Below are 24,973 nucleotides of genomic sequence, written 5' to 3'. Positions count from 1 at the left end.
GGGGCATAAAGAGATGACAGACCAATTAAAATGCATAGCTTGGTTCTGCCTTCACAAAGGACAACATAAATAATGTCCCAAAAATGTTGGGAAAACACAGGGTCTTGTGAGAGTGAAGAACCAAAGGAAATTATTAAATAGTGTTGGGGAAATTAGTGGGATTAAAGTCAGATAAATCTCTAAAGCCTGATAATCTACGTCACAGCGTACTAAAGGACGTGGCTATAGAAATAAAGGATACACTGTGGTCACCATTCAAGGTTATTTCGACTCAGTAATATTTCCTTTGGATTAGAACATCAAACCTAGAAAAATACAGCACAGAACAGGCCCTTCGGCCCACAATGTTGTGCCGAGGATTAATCCTAATCTAAAATAAAATAACCTAACCTACGCACCCCTCAATTCACTGCTGTCCATGTGCATGTCCAATAGTCACTTAAATGTCCTTAATGACTCTGCCTCCACCACCACCGCTGGCAAAGCATTCCATGCGTTCACATCTCTCTGCGTAAAGGACCTACCTCTGACATCTCCTCTATGACAAAACCTTCCTCTTAACACCTTAAAACTATAAACTCTTGTGGCAGTCAATCCTGCCCTGGGGAAAAATCTCTGGCTATCAACTCTATCCATGCCTCTCATTACCTTGTAGACCTTGATCAGATCACCTCTCTTCCTCCTTTCCAGAGAGAAAAGTCTGAGCTTTGTTAATCTCTCTTCATAAGACAAGCCCTCCAGTCCAGCCAGCATCCCGGTAAACCTTCTTTGCACCCTCTCCAAAGCCTCTGCATCTTTCCTATAATAGGCCGACCAGAACTAGATGCAGTATTCCAAGTGTGGTCTCACCAGGATTTGTAGAGCTGCAGCAAAACCTCGCGGCTCTTAAACTCGGTCCCCCTGTTAAGGAAAGCCAAGACATCATATGCTTTCTTAACAACCCTATCCACTTGGTTGGCAACTTTGAGCTTGAACACCAAGATCCCGCTGTTCCTCCACACTGCCAAGAATCCTGTTTTTAATCCTATATTCTGCATTCACGTTCGACCTTCCAAAATGCATCACTTCGCATTTATCCAGGTTGAACTCCATCTGCCATTTCTCAGCCCAGCTCTGCATCTTGTTGATGTCATGCTGCAGTCTGCAACAGCCTCCGATACTATCAACGGCACCTCCAACCTTTGTGTCATGAGCAAATTTTCTAACCCACCCCTCAACCTCCTCATCCAAGTCATTTATAAAAGCAACAAAGAGCAGATGCCCAAGAACAGACTCCTGTGGGACACCATTCATCACTGACCTCCAAGCCAACCAATTCTGAATCCAGAGAGCCAAATCTCCCTGAATCCCATACCTCCTGGTTTTAGGAATGAGCCTACCATGGGGAACCTTATCAAATGCCTTGCTGAAGTCCATACACACCACATCCATTGCCCAACCTTCGTCAACCTGTCTCATCACCTCCTCAAAGAACTCAATAAGATTTGTGAGGTGTGACCTGCCCCTCATAAAGCCATGCCGACTGCTTTTAATCATGCTATCTTTTTCCAAATAGTCATAAATCCGATTCCTCAGAATTCTTTCCAAAACCTTGCTGATCACAGATGTAAGACTGAATGGTCTGTAATTGTCAGGGATTTCCCTATTACCCTTCTTGAAAAGAGGAACAACATTCACCTCCCTCGAATCCTCTGGCACGACTCCCATGGAGTGTGAGGAAGCAAATATGTTCGCCAGTGGCTTAGCAAGCTCCTTTATCATTTCCCAGAGCAATGTGGAATAAATCTGGTCTGGTCCTGGGGATTTATCAATCTTAAAATTTGCCAAAATTTCCAGCACATCAACTTCCTCAATCTTGATCTTTACAAGCCCGTTTCCCAGCTCCTCAAAGTTCTCATTCACAACAGGGTCCCTTTCCTTAATGAAAACCAAAGCAAAAAACTCATTTAAGGCTTCCCCTATCTGCTCAGACTCCATGCACAAGTTCCCTACACTATCCCTGACTGGCCCTATCTTCTTCCTGATCATTCTCTTATTCCTCACATACGAGTAAAATGCCTTTGGGTTCTCCCTAATCCTTCCCACCAAGCCTTTTTCATGCCCCCCACCTGGCTCTCCTCAGTACACTTTTGAGCTCCTTTCTGGTAAGCCTGTAATCCTCTAAAGCTGTATTAGATCCTTGCTTCTTCCACCTTGTGTAAGCTGCCTTCTTCCTTTTGACGAGAAGCTCCTCTGTTCTCGTCATCCACGGCTCCTTAATCTTACCCCTTGCCTATCACTTGCAACAACTGCTTCTTAAACAGTTTCCAACAGTCTGTTGTGCCCTTTCTGTGGAACAATTGCTCCCAATCTGTACTTCCCAACTCCTGTCTGATAGCGTCATAATTTCCTTTCCCCAATTAAATATCTTGCCATGATAACTGCTCCTTTCCCTCGCTGTGGCTATGGTAAATGTGAGGCAGTTGTGGTCACTGTCACCAAAGTGTTCTCCCACCATGAGATCTGATACCTGCCCTGGCTCATTGTCAAGCACCAAATCCAAAATGGCCTCTCCCCTCCTCGGCCTGTCAACATACTGAGCAAGAAAACCCTCCTGAACACACCTGACAAAAACGGCTCCATCCAAACCATCTGCACAAAGGAAGTTCCAGTCAATATTGGAAAAGTTAAAGTCACCCATAACAACAACCTGTTATATCTGCATTTTTCCAAAATCTGCTGGCCTATGAGTTTTTTGATCTCCCTATTGCTATGAAGGGGTCTGTAGAAAAACCCCAATGAGGTGGTTGCTCCCTTGCTGTTTCTAACTTCCACCCATACTGACTCAGTAAATAAACCTTCCTCGATGACATTCATTTCTGTAGCTGTGACACTCTCTCTGATTAGCACTGCTACATATCCTCCTCTTCCCCCCCCCCCCCGTTCTTTTTAAATGTTCTAAACCCTGGAACATCTAGCAACCATTCCTCCCCCTGTGAAACCCAATTCTTTGTTATGGCCACAATGTCATAGTCCCAAGCACTGATCCATGCTCTAAGTTCATCTCTTTTACTTCTGACATTCCTTGCCTTCAAGCAGACACACTTCAACGTATCCCTTTGTTTCATCACATGAAAAACCTCCCTGATAGATTCACTACACCCTGCCATTGCTCCATCTACAACTACCTCACTCTCAGAAATGTAGCTCTGGCTCCCACCCCCCTGCCAAACTAGTTTAAACCCTCCCGAACCACACGAGCAAATCTCCCACCCAGGATAGTTGTGCACCTCCAGTTCAGGTGCAACCCGCCCTTCATGTACAGGTCTCACCTTCCCCAAAAGCACCCCAAGGTCTCAGTATCTGAAGCCCTCCCTCCTGTATCAGCTGCACAGCCACGTGTTAAGCTACACTTGCTCCCTGTTCCTCACCTCACTATCTCGTGGCACCAATAGCAAACCTGAGAGCATTACACTACTTGTCCTGCTCTTCAGTTTCCAACCTAGCTCTCTGTAGTCACTTTTAAGATCCTCAATCCTTTTCCTGGCTATATCATTGGTGCCAATATGTACCACGATTTCTGGCTGCTCACGCACCCCTTTCAGAAACTTGCAAACCCGATTGGCGACACCCTGGACCCTGACACCAGGTAGGCAAGATACCTTCTGGGAATCCTGTTCCTGACCACAAAATCTCCTGTCAATCCGTCTAACTACTGAGTCCCCTACCACTTGCACTTTTCTATTCTCCCCCTATCCCTTCTGAGCCACAGTGCCAGAGACCTGACAACTATGGCTTTCACTTGGTAGACTGTCCCCACCAGCAGTATCCAAAATGGTATACTTATTGCTGAGGGGAACAGCCACAGAGGCTCCCTGCTCTGTCTGTCGGTTCCCCTTCTTCCCCCGACTGTAACCTAGCTGTCCTTATCCTGTATTTGAGGAGTGACCACCTCCCTGTAAATCCTCTCAATTTCCCCCTCAGCCTCCAGGATGATCCGTAGTTCATCCAGCTCCATCTCCAGTTCCCTAACTCAGTTTTTGAGGAGCTGGAGTTGGGTACACTTCCCGCAGATGTGGCCAATGGAGACATGTGTTCTGTCTCACCTGCCACATTCTGTAGGAGGAACATGCAGCTGCCCAATCAGCCACACCCCACTAATCTGAAAGCCCACACAGGACTAAACAAGGAAGAGAAAAAAAACAAAAACCTGAAAACTTACCAAGTTTACAGACTCTTATTAAGGTTAGAGGAGGTGGGTGGGAGGGAGACCCTATGGTGTAGGGCCTCGGGTTTAGATCTCACCAACTTAAAAAAACAATCACTTACCCTCCCGGCAGCCCTCTCTTCTCTCCGCCCTCTCTCCTCGCTGCGCTGTAAAGAATGGAGGCCCGACTCCAGAGGTAAGTCCCTTTTTAAGTGGGAAAATTTACCCTTCCCAGCTGCCCTCGCTTCTCTTCACTGTCTCTCCTTACCGTTCTGAAAAAAAAATGGAGGGTTTCTAATGTGACCCTACTATTTAAAGAAAAGGAGATAGAATGAAAACAAGAATTTACACACTGGTTAGCTTGATGTCTGCAGTGAGGAAAATACTGGAGTCCATAATGAAAAATTTAATAGCAGAGCACTTGGAAAACAGTGATAGGATTAGAAAGAGTCAGATTTACTGGGATGTCTTGAGGATATAGCTAGTAGGATTGATAAGGGGGAACCAGTGAATGTGCTTTTCTTGGACTTTCAGTAGTCTTTCAATAAGGTTCCACATAAGAGGCTAGCTTGTAAAATTAAAGTTCATGTGATGGGGATAGTGCACTGATATCATTACAGAACTGGTTGGCAGACAGGAAACAAAATTAGGAGTAAAGGGGCCTTTTTTATAAGTGGAAAGCAGTGACTAGAAGGGCATCATAGGGATTTAGATGAGGGAACTAAATTTAATATGTAAGTATAATATTAGAGTTGACAACTTTGCATACTCCCTAAGTCCTGTGAAATCATTTGATGATGTCATCTATTCATCAAGCTCCCTTTCACCAAACAATGGCTTTCCAGGTGGTTGGCTGTCAGAGTTAGTTCTAAACTGACACCTCCTTGTCACCATTTTTAACTATCAGTGATCTAAAGACTCATGGTTTCTCGTGTCATTAATAAAATCAGCAATAAGCCATAAAGTACAGATCAACTAATTATTCAAAAGTTTAATTGAGGTCTTGTCATGTCATCCTCAGAGCTCCCTTCTCTGAGATGTCTTTTACTTGTCAAAATCTGGAGCTAAGGTCACAACATCAAACGGGCAGCAAAGATTATCTCTATCCTGCAACCTCACTCTCGGTGGCCCAGTGAAATTCAGCCAACAACACTGCCCCCATTCTAAGCAAGTAATGAATTGGAACACAAAACTAATTATGAAAATGTTTTCGATGCAGCAGGAAAGTCCCCATTACAGTATTTTGTTGAAATAGGCCAGCAATATTTGAAATTGCTAACCCAGCCCAAATACATTCTCCAGACTGGTTTAACTGACCAATACCAAGGGATAAAACTGTACACAACTTACAAAAGTTCCCACACTGAATTAAAAGAACCTACCATGGAACCATATGTGAATAGGAAAAGAAATGTAAGAGGTAAATTTCAAAACTAATTATTGTAAGATGGGATTGAAATAACTAATTCACGGACTGAAATCAATGAACTTTCAGCTGTCAAGCTGGCAATTTCCCTCAGTTAATGACTTTGTTAAAGATTTTGAAGAAAAACATAATGTTCCTTTTATTAATTACTGCCAAACAACCTCATCTGGCATGACAAGTTAATAATTACAACCATAGCAGCTCAGTCCTTCAAATCTTACTGGTCACTAAGATTTAAACTTTTTTTTTTAAATTGATGTTTCTATCTTTTCTATCTATTGTTCTAATAATTATTTGCTGGAAAATCGCAGCAGGTCAGGCAGCATCCAAGGAGCAGGAGAATCGACGTTTCGGGCATGAGCCCTTCTTCAAATGAATTTTGGCCAATGAGAGAAGGAAATTGCAAGCAGAAGTAAATTATTTTTGATAAAATTGTATTTGAAGTGTGTATTCATTTTCTATAGTTAAAATTATAGAAAAACTGGTGTTGTCTCGTTGCTTGTGATATAAAAATTATCAATGTGAGAACTGAAAGCAGCTAAAATTGGTTGATCCAGAAATGGAATATTTTTCTAGTCCTCTCAGTGGTCTAATGTTGACTCATTCATCATTTCTCAACCTTGTGGCTGACCTCGCTATTCTTTCACTTGCTATCTGTTGTTAACGTATCAAGAAAAAGTAATCTGAGATATTCTTTTCTCCTTTTGGCTTTTTTTTTCCACTTCTGATTCACCTTTTAGTTATTTAGAATTGAGTTTTGTTAGATATCACTACAATTTAGTTTCTTCAATAAAATAATTTAGTTTAGACTTGAGGTTAGTTTTTGCATTTGAATTTAACTGTAGTGAGGTAAAAGTATGTTTCTTCTCACAGGAATACATTTATATCCTTCAAAATGTGTTTTGCTTAGATTACTTACAATGTGGAAACAGGCCCAACAAGTCCACACCGACCCTCCAAAGTGCAACCCACCCAGACCCATTCCCCTATACCTAACACTATGGGCAATTTAGCACGGCCAATTTACCTAACCTGCACATTTTTGGATTGTGGGAGGAAACCCACACAGACATGGGGAGAATATGCAAACTCTACACAGATAGTTGCATGAGGCTGGAATTGAACCTGGGTCTCTGGCACTGTGAGGCAGCAATACTAACCACTGTGCCATTGTGCCATCCCATTTCTCTATCCTGAGGCTTAGATACTAAGACTTAAAATTCATGACATTGAGAGGGCTGAACATTGATAATAAGATAATATGCATCCTAAAATTACTAAGTAGCTTCAAATATTATCAATAAAATGAAACTTTATCTCCAAAGTATGATTTTCATTCAATATAAAGGGGGGAATGTTACATTTCAGAGGTACCATCATTAAACTGAGGCTTATATTAAGTGTTTCAGTGGCTTAAGTTGGTATTAGAAATCCCTTGCAATCATGGACAATTGGAATTCTCTAGGTAATTAAGCCAACACACTTCCCTTAACCACAAGCTTTAAAAATAGATTCGCTGATTATTTATTTGATTTCTCTTGGTAGCATCATCCAGTGTTCAAAAAGCTCATGTAATAACTATCAGTACATTTCTAAAGTTTTTTTTGACGCACAGACAGTATTTTCTGAGAACGTTGGTATAGAAAGCAAAAGCTAATATTGAGATAGCACCCTTCACATTATCAGATGCCCCACAGCACCTCACAGCTATTTCATGATGTTGAAATGTATTAATTTGTGTAATTTAGCCAGACATGGTTACTGAATTGCATGCAATCTGGCACTGCAAATGACACTAAGATAAATGACCAGAACATTTTAATGTTTGAATGATGATTGAGAGACAAATGCTGATCTAGAAATCAGGAGACTGGCATACTCTTCTTCAGACAGTGTCATGGGATCACTCGCCTCAAGCTACAGAAAAGGCTCCAGTTTAACTCCAAATGGATAATATCTGTCAGTGCAGAACATTCTCATATTGAAATGTCATCCTAAATTATGCACTCAACATAATTTGGAAAGGTTCTCAAAAGGTGACCTTGTAACTCAGAGGTACAGAGACTGCCAATAACATTCAGTAGGATTTGATATAAATCTTTAAGTCTGTTATCCACTTGAGTCAGAGTTGATCAATGGCTTTCCTAAAGGTCTGGTGTGTGGAGACCACACAATAAAATAGTGAGTACAGAGACCAGAAGATCTCAGATTTAATTTCCATTCTACTTTGCATGCTAAATTAGCTCTTTTCAGATAAAGCAAGGTTAGATCATTGTATTTAGCCTGCATTGCTCTAGAGTCAGCTCGTTGCACTTGATTGAGATCTAATAACTCTTTCTAGAAAGGCATATTTGGTACAAGATCTCATACAATTTAAATTCCATATCCAAATACTTAATGTATCAGCTCTCATGTGAAAAATAGCCATTTTGGTAAGGTAGAAGGCCACGGTGTCTTTAGAAAGATGACATTAGTGACTTCAGATGTGGGGCAAGAAGGAGAAGGTGGGAACTTCATGATGACCTCAGCTGGTGTGTGAATTGAACTTGTGCTGTTGGTGATGCTTTTCTGCATCGAAAGTTAGCTACGCAGTCAACTGAGCTAGCTGACCACATCCTCACTTCCCCCTCCCATTAGAAGATTACTGTCAAAATACTGTATTCAGAATTGTAAGCCAGCAACATTCCACACACCCAGAAAGCAACATTGAAAAGTGAAAATGAACAACATTCCTTCAGGAGAAAAGGATTGTTATTGGTGCTGAGACATGGCATGATCTAATCCTAATTCTAAATTTCTGATTATTAAAAACAAGAATGGGCCAGTTTATTTAGTGCTTGATTATTTACTGACGAGTTTCACAACTGTATTAGAATAAACATTGTGAAAATTAGAATAAACAATGTGAAAATTAATGTAGTCTTATAGCTAACTGGACACTAAATAAGTAAACTATATGATCAAGCTCACATTATTGCAAATATATAAATACTTTAAGCACATTAATCAACTAAAATTTTAGTGCAGTGCATTCATGTCTGTTAAACATAGGATTTTTGTGTCCATCCTAATCTACTGCATGAGTCTGGTTGGCAATGAGAAGTTTTATTAAATTCATATAACTATTTCCTTTTCTTTTGTCTTTCCACAGGAAGTATTACATCTGGGGAAAGAAGTTCCTTCCAATCCCTATTATTGCCAGCTTGATGGTCAAATGTCCCATATATTTACTGAGACACTGGGCAAATACACCTTAGTTGGTGAATCACTGAATGTGACTGCAGCAAAGCGCCTAAGGCTAGTTCTGTTTGCACCAGGAACATGCACATCATTGGAGTATAGCATACGGGTCTATTGCCTGGAAGATACTCAAAATGCATTCAAGGTAACCAATTTATACAATGTTTCAAATAAGCCTGTTGCTTTCAAAAGGCTGTACTACACTGCTTATCTTACAATCAGTAATAATAAATAAAGACTCATATTGCTTAATTGCAACCTATTGTTTGGCTAGGGGCAAATGACTGCCATTCAGTTGTCAAAATAATTTTTATTTTAAAGTCAATGCTTTATTTATTTTAAAACAGCAACATTATTTACACATTTATGGGTTTCAGTCATTTGTAATACAGCAACATAAAAGGGCAGGTAAATTAGGGGGCAATAAGATAAAAAATGGAGTATATTATAGGAATGAAATTTTCCACTTTATGAAAGCAGCATTAATTTATATGTTCCCTGTTGTGTTGGGGTCTTAGGGTCTTTATGTTAAAATAGAACCTGTTATTATAACTCTAAATAGTTGCAGAGAAGCAATAAACTGCATCTTGTTTACTCTTCAACTTTGATTAGACCAGAAGATGGCTCCCCTTATATACAAAAGATCACAAACCCCTAAAGAGCCACCCATTGAAAAGATACAACTGGGAGCAAACGCAACAGTTAACATACAAATAAATATTGTTTCCACAAAGATTAATCATGAAAGGCAGTTCATCCATCTCTTGAATAATCTCTTGATTGAGATCTAATAATTCTTTCTCGAAAGGCATATTTGGTACAAGATCTCATACAGTTTAAATTCCATATCCAAATACTTAATATTTCAACTCTCATGTGAAAAATAGCCATTTTGGTAAGGTAGAAGGCCATGGTGCCTTTAGAAAGATGACAGTAGTGACTTTAACCTGAGGGTTACTATGCTTCAGATGTTGTGCTAGAAAGTCTGTGGTTCTGAGGTATGGGTCATCAGTGAGTTTAAAAAAAACAGGGGATTTTCAACAACATTAAGAAGTGGTGGTGAACATTTAACACTTTAAGTTAATTGAGATATCCCATGAATTGCAGAATAATGTTTCTAGTCTCACAGGGGAACACAGACTGGTCAAAAATCATTCTGTACCACACTCAGAATTGAACTTGCCTCAATATTCAATCTGCTGGGTTGAATGAGCCAATCATTCAATCTAATTTTTGACTCATTTTTCTAGGTTGGAAGTTATTATGACAGGTTTCCGGCCAACAAAGGAAACAATATTACTATTGAGAAAGATGCAGCAGTGCCAGAAGAGAAGGATCCCAAAATACTTTCCCTTTGGAAATAAAATGGCTGTTTTTTTTACTTTTTCACAGGTTTTGAGGCCTATGGAGTAAGAAAGGCATCTACCTCTGGGACCTTTCCCTCTAAATGGGCCCTAACATTACTGTCCTACAATCTGTCACTATCCTGGTGGTCCCAGCTCAATGTCAGAACTGGCAGAAGATAGAAATGAAGATTTTCATGATTGTTTACATGAAGGAGCATAGTTGAGAGACTTTCTTTGGCGTGCAAGGGCAAAACATTACAGTCATGTTCTTATGTTTGAAGATGTACTGACTTAAATTTCATTTTATTTTCTGTCATTATGCCGCATGATTTCAGTTGATTTAGTAATGTCTGGATAGTCAATATTCTTTGGGGTTATCAGTAGCTTTGCAGAGCTTGGATGCTACAGGTATTGAGAGGGCTGCAGTGTTGAGTGGGAATGGTTTGAGCAGTAGCTGGCTCAACTGACAATCCTACTAGTCAATGCTAGAATTCTAGGGCCTGAAGAGGATTGGAAATAAAGCTTCAGATTTCCTTTTCAGGTCAGTAGCAATGTCAGATAGGACAGTGATCATCTGGGCCTGGATTTTTCAGGACAAACTCAAACCAATACCTTACCGTCAATAGTAGCTGCTACTAATTTCTTCCACTGACCACATTATGGCTCAGATCTTCCCAATTTGGGCTACTGCTCGGTGATATCTAAGGCAACACTATCCAATTCATGAAAATAACTTTATTACAGCTGCAGTATTGCACAACCAGATTCACACTCCTAATCCTTCTGATTTTAGAATGTGGCACAGTGGCCTTGGTTTAGGGAGAGTGATGCCAAGATCATGGGTACAATTTCCTCACCAACTGATGTTACCATGAAGGTGTCTCCTTCTCATCCTCTCCTCTTGCCTGAGGCATGGTAATCCTTGGATTAAACCACCACCAGTTCTCTGATGAGATAGCAGCCTGATGGTCTGGTACGATTACTGCAACTTTATGACTTTTTCAGAGAAATTCTTTCCTTTGGCAGGCAAAGACAGAATAACAGTGCATCTTATGACTACTGATTTTGTAGTACGGAGTGAAATTAAGAAGAACCTTTTTTTATGCAAGGTATAATTGAACTTCGGATATTGCTTTTCTAAAAGGGTATAGATAATCAATTTAAATTGAAAATTTCAAGTTTGCGACCATTGAGTTTTGAGGTGGAACCATTTGTGATAATAGGTTAATTGTGTTAATGTACTGATCATAGAATAAGGCCATTTGGCCCATCGAGACTACAGCATACTCTGAAGAGCATCTTAATTAAACCCAGATCCACATATTATCCCCATGATTTTGCATTTTTACAATTCATCTAACCTGTAGACTGTGGGAAGAAACCAAAGCAGATACAGGAAGAACATGAAAATTCCAATTTCTGGCCCTATCTAACGGTCATCATTTAAGGTTGCATGTACATATACATGAGAGACAGCATTATTTAACATAAACATGGCAGTGTGTGCTTATTTAAGTGGCGAGATGCTAAGATGATACATTTGCCTTCCCCATTATCCGCTAGATTTGGATGCTAGCTTTTTGTGGTTCAAGAATGAGGACTCCCAAATCCTCCTTTGCTGTAGCTTTCTGCAGCCTTTCTCCGTTTAAATAATATTTACCTTCTCTAATCTTTCTGCCAAAGTGCATAAGCTCATATTTCCCCGCATTATATTCCCCATATGTCAAGATTTTGTACCCTTGCTTAGCCTGTCTATGTCTATGTGCAGTCTGAGTTATCTTAATCACTTACAGGTTCCATTTTTGAAAATGCCCTTCTTATCCCAACCCTCTGACTTCCATTAATTAGCCAATCCTTGTATCATGATAATATATTATCTCCAACACCATAAGCTCTTGCCTTAATTAACTTGTGTGGTAGCTTATCCAATGCCTTCTGAAAATCCAAACATGTTACATCTACTGCTTCATCTTTATCTATCCTACTTGTTACCTCTGCAAAGGACGTCTAGCAAATTTGTCAACCACAATTTCCTATTAATGTAGCCATGCTGACTCTTTATTATTATGTATTTCTTGATACTATAATATTGCATCCTTTATAAGTGGACATTTTCCAAATGACAGATGTTAAGTTAATTGACATACAGATACTTTGTTTTAACCTTCCTCCATTTTAGAATAAGATTATTACTTTGGCAGATTTGTCAGAAACTTAAGATTCTTAGAAGGTGACTACTAGTGCATCCACTGTCTCTGGCTGTTGCCTTCAATATCCTAGAATGTATCCTATCATATCGAGGGGAATTGTTGTATTTTAGCCCCATTAGTTTCCCTGGCACTTTTTCTGTAGTGATAGTTATTGCATTTATTTTCTCTCCTCATTTTAGTCCATGATTATTTAATCATTTTGGAATATTATTACCGTTTTCTACTGTGAAAGTATTTATTCAATGCCTCTGCCATTTCCAATATTATTTTCATAACCTCATTCTCTAAGAGCCTATGTTCAGTTTGGCTTCTCTCTTCCTTCATGTATTTAAAAGAAGCTCTTGCTGCCAGTCTTGATATTGCTTGTGCGTTTACCCTCAAAGTTTATTTTCTCCCTCTTTTTGTTTTATTTGGTCATCTTTTCAAGTGGATGTGAAATGTAACACTATCTTGAAATGGAAAAGAGGCATTATCCCTCGTGTCCTGGCCAATATTTATTTCTCAACCATGAAACCGATTATCTGGTCATTGCTGCTTGTCAGAGCCTGTTGTGTTCAAATTGACTGCTGTGTCTCCTACATTACAAGAGGATCTACAGTCCAAAAGTATTTTATTGGCTGTAAAGTGCTTTGGCCCATCTGGTGGTCTTAAAGGGGTCATATACATTAAGGTATTTCTTACCTCTTGAGCAATTTTTCACACAGTGGATAGTGCGTAGATGGAACGAGTTGCCAGAGGAAGTGGGAGAGGCGAGTACAATTACAACATTTAAAAGACATTTGGACAGGTACTTGGATATGAAAGGTTTAGAGGGATATGGCCAAAACTCAGGCAAATGGGACTAGTTCAGTTTAGGAAACCTGATTGGCATGGATGAGTTGGGACAAAGGGTCTGTTTCCTGCTCTATAACCAAAGGCACAACCACAAAAGGTAGGGTGAAAGGAGTTTTCAAGAAGCAGGCACATCTTGATAGATATTATGGCAAGAGGTCATTCAAAATATATGGGAATATAAGGCTTTGATGAGATTTTAATGCAACAATAGGAATATTAAACTTGCAAAGTTGTTCAAATGGCAGTGAACATACAGCATTGAGCAAAGAATGATCATGAGCTTGGTACAGATTAGAATTCAAGAAACTGAACTTTGGATCAGTTCTGGTTCATGTTTGCTTAAAGTCAGAAGACTAGCCAGCAGAGATTTTGAATAATTAGCAAAAAACATGCAGGGGGATCTAGTAGCAGATAGGCCAAGTATAAATCTCATTTCAGAGGCAAGAGTTGCCTTTGTTGTGGTAAAGCTATAGAGCCAGGAGCTCAGCTCTGTGTGGAATAGGATGCAGAAACTGTAATCAATTTGCTTCTATCTGAGACAGCGGCAGAAAGACTGAGTCAGTGGCAAAGGAGCAGAGTTTGTGGTGGTGTTTGAAGACAAAAGTTTCAGTTTTTACATTTTTTTAACTGGAGGATGTCTTAGCTTACCCTGACAGACAAGCAGGTTGATAACACAGATTAAGAGATTCAGAGCTGGATAAATCCAGTGTGCATGGGAAACTGACATCACATCAATGAAAAAAGGCAGGATGATGGAATAGCTTTCTCAGACTTAATGGCACAAGGATGTCAACTGGATAAGTATGTAGCCTAACAAGGGCAGAACCATTTAATTGAACAATAGAAGAGAGATACTGGAGGAAAATGGTGTTGTCGATCTTATCAATACCAGCAGAAATAGAGAAAACTGCAAAAGGTGATCAGGCCGTGGCCAGTCACACAAAGAATTTGATTTGAGTCTTACATGGCATAGATGGAAACTTGATTAGAGAGATCCAAATTGAAGGAAAGATTGGCACAGGTTTCGGAGAGAATAATATATTCAGCAACTTTGGAGATGAAAAATGAATGGCTGAAGATGGGCAGTGGTTTCAGAGGGGTCAGGGTGGATTTTAAAGGGATATAAGCAGGGATTTTAAAGGGTCATGGGCAGCAGCTGAGGAGAGAACATTGTTCACAACATCAGCTTGCATGGAAGCCACAAGAGGGCATTGGATGTTCAGTGTAGTTGCAAGAGTGAGAGACCAAAAGATAGATCCCACATATAAAAATAGCCTGGAGTAGGAATATGCTGGTACAAAAACTAGAAAATGTTATAGATCCTTAAAGTAAACTTTGATGGACAAAATAAAGGGAGTGATCTTTTAGAGGCAACTGAAATGGATGGTCTCAGTCTTCGTGACAAAAATGTCTGTGAACTTATTGTTACCCTTGAGGGTAGTGGGAACTGAGTAAAGGTATTAAAGAAAATATTGATAACAAAGAAAGATAGCCTGTGGATAGATTTCCTCTCCAGTATGGTCCTACAGTAAAAGAAAACCTGCCAATGACCTACTGGATGATAGCCTCAGGTTAATGGAGATGGAGAGTTCTTCATAGTAACCTTGACTGGTGAGCAGTGATGTAGGATGATCCTACACAGTGACCAATTTAGCAGACAAGAGCATGGTATAGTAGCATTTAATGATGTCCAGAACGATTTAGCAGCAGGATTGATAGTTATGCACCATATACTTTCAAGTCAACATAAAGTTAATAAATAAGAGACGCACACTGTGTTATTCTGGCCACTCCATTCTGGTTTGTAGGAAGAGGAAGAAAAAGAGCAAGTTGGAGCACTGGTATTCCTCCAAACTTTCTCATCACACAGTTTCTTTCTTCACTTCAGGAGGGCAGAGATTGAGGATAGTGGTTGCTCAGGTCTGGCTGTCTCCATTTAGTTGGGAGAGAGCTTGTCCCACAAATGATTGTGAACGAGTTAGTACATGATTCTTGTAAAAGCATGTGAAAATGTCCAAGCCAGGTTTATATTCTATCAGGACTGAGTGGGAGGTGTATTAAGATGATGGATAGTGGTTATGTACAAGAAAATAGCTCCACTGTGAAGAGTAAAAACAACTAATGAAAGAATGAAAACAGAAGGATAAAAACAGAAGGATACTTTTGCTGGTTTGACATAGCATTAGCAGGTTAATATGCAAAGGAGAGATGATGCAATGCCCCTTTTTAATTAAAGAAAAGGTTTTTGACTTGGGCAAGGTAGCAATTGAACTAGGAGGGTAATAGCAAATGTGTGGTGAAGTGTAATGCACAAAAGTACAGTCTGGCCATTAAAGTATTTTATAGTATTAGAAAACCAATGTATTGAAAGTGATGGTCCTGGCTGAGCATTTTTAACCCTCACTAGAGGCCTGCTGCAGACTCTGCCTGGGCAGAAAATCTGCCTTTCTGCCTGAAGTCCATTCCTGAGTTACTAAATCAAGATGTTCTTACACAGACATTTTGAAGTCCAAATCTCTCAATGCCAACAAACATTGTAAAAAGTGCTTAAAACCTCGGTTTAGTAGCTGTATGTTCTAAATTGTGCTTATGATTGCAGGAAATCATATTGGAGAGCATATGGACATGAACAGACAAAGAATATAGGCAAGACTTTATCTGGAGAAACTATAAGATTAGAGCTTGGTATATCCATGATGACCATGTATGAGACTATCTGATGTTAAAAAATGATGAATAATTTTAGCTTGAAGTTTAAACCTGAAGAAGGCAGTTGTTAACTTTGCTTTCTCCTCAACCTGTATGACTTGAATCCAAACTCATACAGTGGCATTAGACCACACAATAAAAATGGTGGCAGCTATGGGATACTCTACCTTGAAATTATAGCAGCCATGAAAATCAAAAAGCAGTCCTGAGATCATTTGGAGATTATTAAAAAATGTTCTTAATGGAATAGCCAGTGCAGATCTAAGAGCCAAAAAGGCAACAATGCTGAAAAGCTGCTTTGAAGAAAACAACTCTGAAAAGAAAACTCCTTCAGAGAAACCACCTGTCGATTATACATCTCAAAAACCCTTTCATAGCCAGCAATAAATAAACTGTGAGAGCAATAAAAACCCACTGGATCTAAAGGGATCTATTTACAAAAAGAGGCTGATTACAAGATTAGCAGGACTTATACACTTAATGGTAAGGTCATAGGGAGTGTTTCTGAACAAAGAGACCTTGGAGTGCAAGTTCAAAACTCCTTGAAAGTGGAGTCGCAGGTAGATAGGATAGTGAAGAAGGCGTTTGGTATGCTTTCCTTAATGGTCAGAGTATTGAGTACAGGAGTTGGGAGGTCATGTTGCGGCTGTACAGGACATTGGTAAGGCCACTGTTGGAATATTGTGTGCAATTCTGATCTCCTTCCTATCGGAAAGATGTTGTGAAACTTGAAAGGGTTCAGAAAGGATTTACAAAGATGTTGCCAGGGTTGGAGGGTCTGAGCTACAGGAAGAGGCTGAACAGGCTGGGGCTGTTTTCCCTGGAGTGTCGGAGGCTGCGGGGTGATCTTATGGAGGTTTACAAAATTATGAGGGGCATGGATAGGATAAATCCAAGATGGAGGATGGGAAAAAATTCTGGCTGTAAGAACTGCTCTTTTTTTTAGATATTTTAGGTGCTGGAGGTGATTTCCTCGAATTCCAGGAGCAGCAATTACTGTTTTATATGCTGTTGCATTGTTTTGGAACTTTGAAAAAATAAAGTCAAAACAACGGCAGTTTTAATAGGGAGAAGAGCAGACAAAGGAAGCACATGGTGAGGACAGTGCAGGAGAGAGAGAGAACCTGCACAGTTACTGCCTTTGCTGTTTGAATTCGTGTATCGCTGGACATCGGAGTGCATCTGGGAAAATTAACAAACAGTGAAATTCACAACTAATCTTGGAGGAACGGTTGGGCGAAGTTCACAGCACAGAATCAGATAAGTTAATTGTTTTTAAATTCTGTCCAAGAGAAAGGCTGCAGTAGTGAGTATAGTGGATTCTTTCTTGATTATATGTTTTTTGGAGATAAGTCTCTTGATTAAACTTAAAATATAAGCCATTGGTATTAATTAAAACTGGGGCAGTGTTTGTAGAGGAGTAAGACGGTGTTATTTTCTGGGTCTATAGATTGTGAAGGAGCCTTTGCAGTGATATGTACTTCTTGTCAGATGTGGGAGTTTAAGGGAGTTTAAGGATTACTGCGGATTGTATTTGCCATAAATGCTGTTGGATGCGAATCTTATCAGACTGAGTGGATTGGTTGGAGAGACAGATACAAGCGATGAGGAATTTGCAACAGCAACAGTATGTGATGGATGGCAGTTATAGGAAAGGGGGAAGTCTCAGATACAGTCACATAGATGGGTTAACTCCAGGAAAGGTAAGAGAGGTAGGCAGCTAGGGCAGGAGTCTTTTGTGGATATACCCATTTCAAACTGCTGTTTTGCTTTTTGGAAAATGTAGGGGGTGATGGATTCTCAGGGAAACGTAGCACGAACAGCCAAGTTTTTGGTATTGAGACTGGCTCTAATGCAACGAGGGGTACGTCGGTTTCCAAGAGACCAATTGTGTTAGGGGCTTCTGTAGTCAAAGATACAGACAGACGTTTCTGTGGCCAGCAGAGAAAAGCAGAATGGTGTGTTGTTTTCCTGGTGCCAGGATCAAGGATGTCTCAGAGAGGGTGCAGAATGTTCTCACAGGGGAGGGGGGGGGCAGCAGGAGGTCATTGTCCACATTGGAATCAACGACATTGGAAGGGAACAGGTTGAGATTCTGAAGGGAGATTACAGAGAGTTAGGTAGAAATTTAAAAAGGAGGTCCTCAAGGGTAGTAATATCTGGATTACTCCCAGTGCTATGGATTGCACCTAAATTGGAAGGGGACTAATATACTGGCAGGGAAATTTGGTGGAACTGCTTGGGAGGATTTAAACTAGTAAGGTGGGGGGTTGGGACCAGGGAGATAGTGAGGAAAGAGATCGGTCTGAGACGGGTACAGCTGAGAACAGAAGTGAATCAAACAGTCAGAGCAGGCAGGGACAAGGTAGGACTAATAAATTAAACTGCATTTATTTCAATGCAAGGGGCCTAACAGGGAAGGCAGATGAACTCAGGGCATGGTTAGGAACATGGGACTGGGATATCATAGCAATTACGGAAACATGGGCAGGACTGGCAGCTTAATGTTCCAGGATACAAATGCTACGGGAAGGATAGAAAGGGAGGCAAGAGAGGACGGGGACTGGCATTTTTGATAAGGGATAGCGTTACAGCTGTGCTGAGGGAGGATATTCCTAGAAATACATTCAGGGAAGTTATTTGGGTGGAACTGAGAAATAAGAAAGGGATGATCACATTATTGGGATTGTATTATAGATCCCCCAATAGTCAGAGGGAAATTGAGAAACAAATTTGTGAGGAGATCTCAGCTATCTGTAAGAATAATAGGGTAGTTATGGAGGGGATTTTAACTTTCCAAACATCGACTGGGACTGCCATAATGTTAAAGGTTTAGATGGAGAGGAATTTCTTAAGTGTGTACAAGACAATTTTCTGATTCAGTACGTGAATGTACCTACTAGAGAAGGTGCAAAACTTGACCGATTCTTGGGAAATAAGGCAGGGCAGGTGACATTAAGCTGTCAGTGGGGGAGCACTTTGGGGCCAGCGACCATAATTCTATTCATTTTAAAATAGTGATGGAAAAGGATAGACCAGATCTAAAAGTTGAAGTTCTAAATTGGAGAAAGGCCAATTTTGACAGTATTAGGCAAGAACTTTTGAAAACTGATTGGAGGCAGATGTTCGCAGGTAAAGGGACGGCTGGAAAATGGGAAGCCTTCAGAAATGAGATAACAAGAATTCAGGGAAAGTATATTCCTGTCAGGGTGAAAGGGAAGGCTGGATGACTAAAGAAATTGAGGGTTTGGTTAAGAAAAAGAAGGAAGCATGTGTCAGGTATAGACAGGATAGATCGAGTGAATCCTTAAAAGAGTATAAAGAAATTAGGAGTATGCTTAAGAGGGAAATCAGGAGAGCAAAACGGGGACATGAGATAGCATTTGGCAAATAGAATTAAGGAGAATCCAAAGGGTTTTTACAAATATATTAAGGACAAAAGGGTAACTAGGGAGAGAATAGGGCCCTTCAAAGATCAGCAAGGCGGCCTTTGTGTGGAGCCACAGAAAATGGGGGAGATACTAAATGAATATTTTGCATCAGTATTTACTGTGGAAAAGGATATGGAAGATATAGATTGTAGGGAAATAGATGGTGACATCTTGCAAAATGTCCAGATTACAGAGGAGGAAGTGCTGGATGTCTTGAAACGGTTAAAGGTGAATAAATCCCCAGGACTTGATCAGGTATACCCAAGAACTCTGTGGGAAGCTAGAGAAGTGATTGCTGGCCTCTTGCTGAGATATTTGTATCATCGATAGTCACAGGTGAGGTGCCGGAAGACTGGAGGTTGGCAAACATGGTGCCACTGTTGAAGAAGGGTGGTAAAGACAAGCCAGGGAACTATAGACCGGTAAGCCTGACCTCGGTGGTGGGCAAGTTGTTGGACGGAATCCTGAGGGACAGGATGTACATGTATTTGGAAAGGCAAGGACTGATTCAGGATAGTCAACATGGCTTTGTGCGTGGGAAATCATGTCTCACAAACTTGATTGAGTTTTTTTAAGAAGTAACAAAGAAGATTGATGAGGGCAGAGCAGTAGATGTGATCTATATGGACTTCAGTAAGGCATTCAACAAGGTTCCCCATGGGAGATTGATTAGCAAGGTTAGATGTCATGGAATACAGGGAGAACTAGCCATTTGGATACAGAACTGGCTCAAAGGTAGAAGACAGAGGGTGGTGGTGGAGGTTTTTTTTCAGACTGGAGGCCTGTGACCAGTGGAGTGCCACAAGGATCGGTGCTGGGCCCTCTACTTTTTGTCATTTACATAAATGATTTGGATGCGAGCATAACAGGTACAGTTAGTAAGTTTGCAGATGACACCAAAATTGGAGGTGTAGTGGACAGCGAAGTGGGTTACCTCAGATTACAACAGGAACTGGACCAGATGGGCCAATGGGCTGAGAAGTGGCAGTTGGATTTTAATTCAGATAAATGCAAGGTGCTGCATTTTGGGAAAGCAAATCTTAGCAGGACTTATACACTTAATGGTAAGGTCATAGGGAGTATTGCTGAACAAAGAGATCTTGGAGTGCAGGTTCATAGCTCCTTGAAAGTGGAGTCACAGGTAGATAGGATAGTGAAGAAGGCGCTTGGTATGCTTTCCTTTGTTGGTCAGAGTATTGAGTACAGGAGTTGGGAGGTCATGTTGCGGCTGTACAGAACATTGGTTAGGCTACTGTTAGAATATTGCATGCAGTTCTGGTTTCCTTCCTATCGGAAAGATGTTGTGAAACTTGAAAGGGTTCAGAAAAGATTTACAAGGATGTTGCCAGGGTTGGAGGATTTGAGCTACAGGGAGAAGCTGGGCTATTTTCCCTGGAGCATCGGAGGCTGAGGGGTAATCTTATAGAGGTTTACAAAATTATGAGGGGCATGGATAGAATAAACAGACAAAGTCTTTTCCCTGGGGTCAGGGAGTCTAGAACTAGAGGGCATAGGTTTAGGGTTGAGAGTGGAAAGATATCAAAGAGACCTGAGGGGCAACATTTTCACACAGAGGGTGGTACGTGTATGGAATGAGCTACCAGAGATTGTGGTGAAAGCTGGTACAATTGCAACATTTAAGAGGCATTTGGATGGTATATGAATAGGAAGGGTTTGGAGGGATATGGGCCGGGTGCTGGTAAGTGGGACTAGATTGGGTTGGGATATCTGGTCGGCATGGACGGGTTGGTCCGAAGGGTTTGTTTCCATGTTGTATATCTCTATGACTCTATGACAAGATACATGGGACGGCCGGCAGAACGGAGTCCTTGAGCGGAACGACTAGCTATACAAAAAATGAATACTAATTATACTCAAATCATAGGATCATTACAGTGTGGAAATAGGCCTTTCAGCCCAATAAGTCCACACCAACCCCCCAACGAGTAATGCACCCAGACGCATTACTCCACCCTATAAATACCCCTGAATAATGCACCTACTCTACACATCCCTGAACTCTAAGGGCAATTTAGCATGGTCAGTTCACCTAACTTGTACATCTTTGGATTGTGGGAGCAAACCGGAGCACCCGGAGGAAACCCACATAGACACGGAGAATGTGCAAACTCCACACAGATAGTTACCTGAGGCTGGAATCAAACCCAGGTCCTTGGCACTGTAAGGCAGCAGTACTAACCGCTGAGGCACTGTGCTGCCCCAATTACTAATTATAGTGCTGGTTCAACTTAAGAAATCCAAAGCTTAACATTGTTGTTGATTATATGATAAACTAGGGTTGACTTTTATACAAGATATATGGAAAATTCCAGATTTCTTGGCCATAAGTAGTGGGTTGACTTATATTCGAGTATACACGGTGTCAACAATTAAACATTGGAACAAATTTCCCTTGTACCACTCTTTCACCACAAAAGTTTACGCTTTCAGATCCATTTGATCGATCAGTAAATTGACAGATCTGAAAAGTACATTTAGGATTTCAATTCATTTCTAGGTTGGATACCCAATTAAATTAAGGAAGAAGTTAGGATACTTCTCTATCCATTTTGGTCGGAAGAATAGAAAATAACTTATTGTCTAAGTGGAGGGAAACTTCAGAATTCTTCAGTGCAGAGGGATCTGAGTGTCCTCTGTGTGAATTGCAAAAAAACAACAATGCAGGTAGAGCATATAATAAAGAAAGCAAATGGAATTTTGGGATTTATTGCAAAAGGAATACAGTATAGAAGTAGGGAAGTGTTGTTGCAACTACACAAGGCAGGAATGAGTTTGCACCAGGAGTATTGGTATTGTTCTCCTTACTTGAGGAGAAATGTATTCACATTGGAGGTTGTTCAGAGCAGGTTCACTGGATTTATTCCAGAGATGAGTGGTTTGTCTTCTGAAAGAAGATTGAGCATTTTATACTTAGACTGTCTTGGAATTTAGAAGAATGACAGAAGATCTAGGTGAGGTATATAAGATGCTAAAAACAATCAACAAATAGTCATGTTCTCTCTTGTGGGACAATTTAGCACCAGAAGTCATAGTTTTAGGACAAAGGGTAGCAAGTTTAAAACAGATCAGGAGAAATTATTTCACTCAAAGTGGTGTGAATCTGTGAAATTCTCTATCTCAAAACGATGGATGCTGGGACACTTTAAATTTAAGGAGGAGGTAGACAGATTTTAAATAATAATGGCTTGAATGATTATGGAGAGTGGGTAGGAAAGTGAAGTTGAAACTATACTGAATGGCTGAGCAGGTTGCCAAAGCTCTGCTAGTTCTCTAATATATAGAATCTCGACAGTGCAAAAAAGGCCATTCCACCCATCAACTTTGCACTGACCCTCTGAGGAGCATCCCACCCTGCATTTACCTAGCCTGTGCATCCCTTGACACTACAGGGCACTTCAGCATGGCCAATCCACTCTATCTGCACACCTTTGGACTATGGAAGGAAACCAGAGCACTCAGCGGAAATCCATGCAAACTCCACACTAGCAGTCCCCCAAGGCTGGAATCATACCCATGTCTCTGTTGCTGTGGAGCAGCAGTGCTAACACCTGAACCACCGTTGCCGCCTTATGACAAGGTCAACAGATTGTGTGTTGCAAAAACAACAAATCAATAAGAAAAAGAATGTTGAACAAACATTATTTCACTTCAAGAACAAATACGACATTGTGAAGATCATGATTCAATTACATATATTAACTCCCAGGTGAGTCTGTAAGTACTTTCAGTAAAGATCTGTTTGTACTATCTGAAACATACAGATACAGAAACTTACAGTATTAGCTCATTTGCCGTTGGTCTTTTCAATAGATCAGTCTCTGAACTCTTTCAATGAAAAGGATCTAGGAATAGTAAGAATAAATGTAGGCCATTTAGCCAGTTCAGCCTGCCCGATCATTCAATATAATAATGGTGGCTGATTGAACATTTCAATGCCTTGCACCCACCCTGCCAAGTGTAGTGATCTCTGCATGAAGGAGACTTCACACCTAACTACTACTATCTCCTATCATGATCATAATTTTATATGGCTCAGCTGAGCTTGTGACTGTTTTAATGTACACTCACTGAACTTACTGCGAGAGACTGTAGGACAAACCATTGGGTTAACTTATATATATATGGTTATATGTAAGCCAAAGTTTCCAGTTGTATTTTGAAGTTTAATTTTATGAAAAACATTGTTAGTAAATTACTAGCAAAAGGTAATTATTTCCTGTAATTCCATAAGGAAAACTGGCCATTTATTATGCTGCTTCAAAACAATTTTTTGAAAAAAATCAGAGAAACACATTTATGTTTCAGCAGGGATTTGTCCAAACAATTCTTGAATCCTAAGTGAAGAACAAGCTATTACCTTCCAACTGTCACTGAATGTGCACTCAAGTATCATTCATTAGAAGTCAGCAAAGGCACTGAATTACTAATTTTGGAATATTGTCCTTGAGAGATTTTTTCAAACCTATGCAAGTATGTGCAAACAATCCATCATGCTCATGTTGACTACATGATTAAAAAAACAAAATAACTCCAGATGCTGGAAGTTAGGCCAGTAAAGATCAAGTCTGACAGTAGTTGTGGAGAGAAATCAGAGTTAATGTTTTGGGTCCAGTGACCCTTCTTCAGAACTGATTGCAGCTAGGAAAATGTTGGTTTTGCTGTGTAGAAAATAAGGTGGGAGGAGGGGGAAAAGGAGTAAACGGTAGATGGAGTTAGAGCTCAAAGTGAGAGAAGAGCTGTTGGACAGAAAAAGGAATGGATAATGATCAACTTTGGAGAATGAATAATTACTACTGGTGGCTATTGGTGGCTTACAATAGATTGTGTGTAATACCAGACCATGTGGTAACAAGGCTTGGTGTGTGGGGGTTGGGGTAAGGACATGGGAAAAGTTGCCTCAAGCCCTAAAGTTGTTGAACTCGATATTGAGTCCAGAAGACTAAAGAGTTCCCAAGTGGGAAAAGAGGTACTGTTCTTCCAGCTTGCGCTGAGCTGTGCTAGAGCACTGCAGCAAACCTGAGACAGAGATGTTGGCTAGGGAACATGGTGGTGTGTTGAAATGGCAGGCACTGGAAACTCAGGCTCTTTGTTTTGCAGAAAGAATGTAGGTGTTCTGTGAAGCAGTCACCCAATCTATGCTTCATTTCCCCAATGTAGAGGATGATTATATGATTTCCTTACTTGTGAAAATTAATTAAGTAGTCCATATTAATGACCATATTCAGTTAAAGTTAGACAGTTGACTATGTTTAGTAAATTTCCAAATAAAAACAAAAAGGTGTGCTTAGTGAGAATATATCAACAGGAAAGTATATAACTAAAAAAAGGGGAAACTCTGCTGCATCATGTTTTACTTAAAGGACAAGCTTGTGGGGTTGGGTAGGTTGTTGTTTAAAATATCTGAGGGTGAAAACAAGTGCTGTGGTAAACAGAAATGCAGAGAAGTCAGGCCATTGGTGGCACTGACATACCAATAGTTTACTTGATAGTACAAAACTTAAAGATTAGTGCAAAGAGAAGCTTGTTACAAAGCTTTTATTCATTAGGACAAACACAACATTGCCAAATTC

General features: G+C 40.3%; 1 protein-coding gene across 1 annotated transcript in view; it reads left to right on the top strand.

Moving 5' to 3' along the window:
* Positions 1–24,973, top strand: part of unc5a (unc-5 netrin receptor A) — a 627,961-nt gene that overhangs the window by 555,238 nt on the left and 47,750 nt on the right. Inside the window, exon 12 of the mRNA XM_087995374.1 lies at positions 8,764–8,997. Coding sequence (XP_087851500.1) covers positions 8,764–8,997 — 234 coding nt within the window. The remainder of the gene's footprint in view (positions 1–8,763; positions 8,998–24,973) is intronic.

The sequence above is a fragment of the Chiloscyllium plagiosum genome, unplaced genomic scaffold (genome assembly GCF_037043375.1).
Source record: "Chiloscyllium plagiosum isolate Xiang-an unplaced genomic scaffold, Cpla_swu_hap1 HiC_scaffold_16, whole genome shotgun sequence".
Taxonomy (NCBI): domain Eukaryota; kingdom Metazoa; phylum Chordata; class Chondrichthyes; order Orectolobiformes; family Hemiscylliidae; genus Chiloscyllium; species Chiloscyllium plagiosum.
Note: the sequence above shows the minus strand (reverse complement) of the source record. Positions and strands in the feature narration are given on the sequence as shown.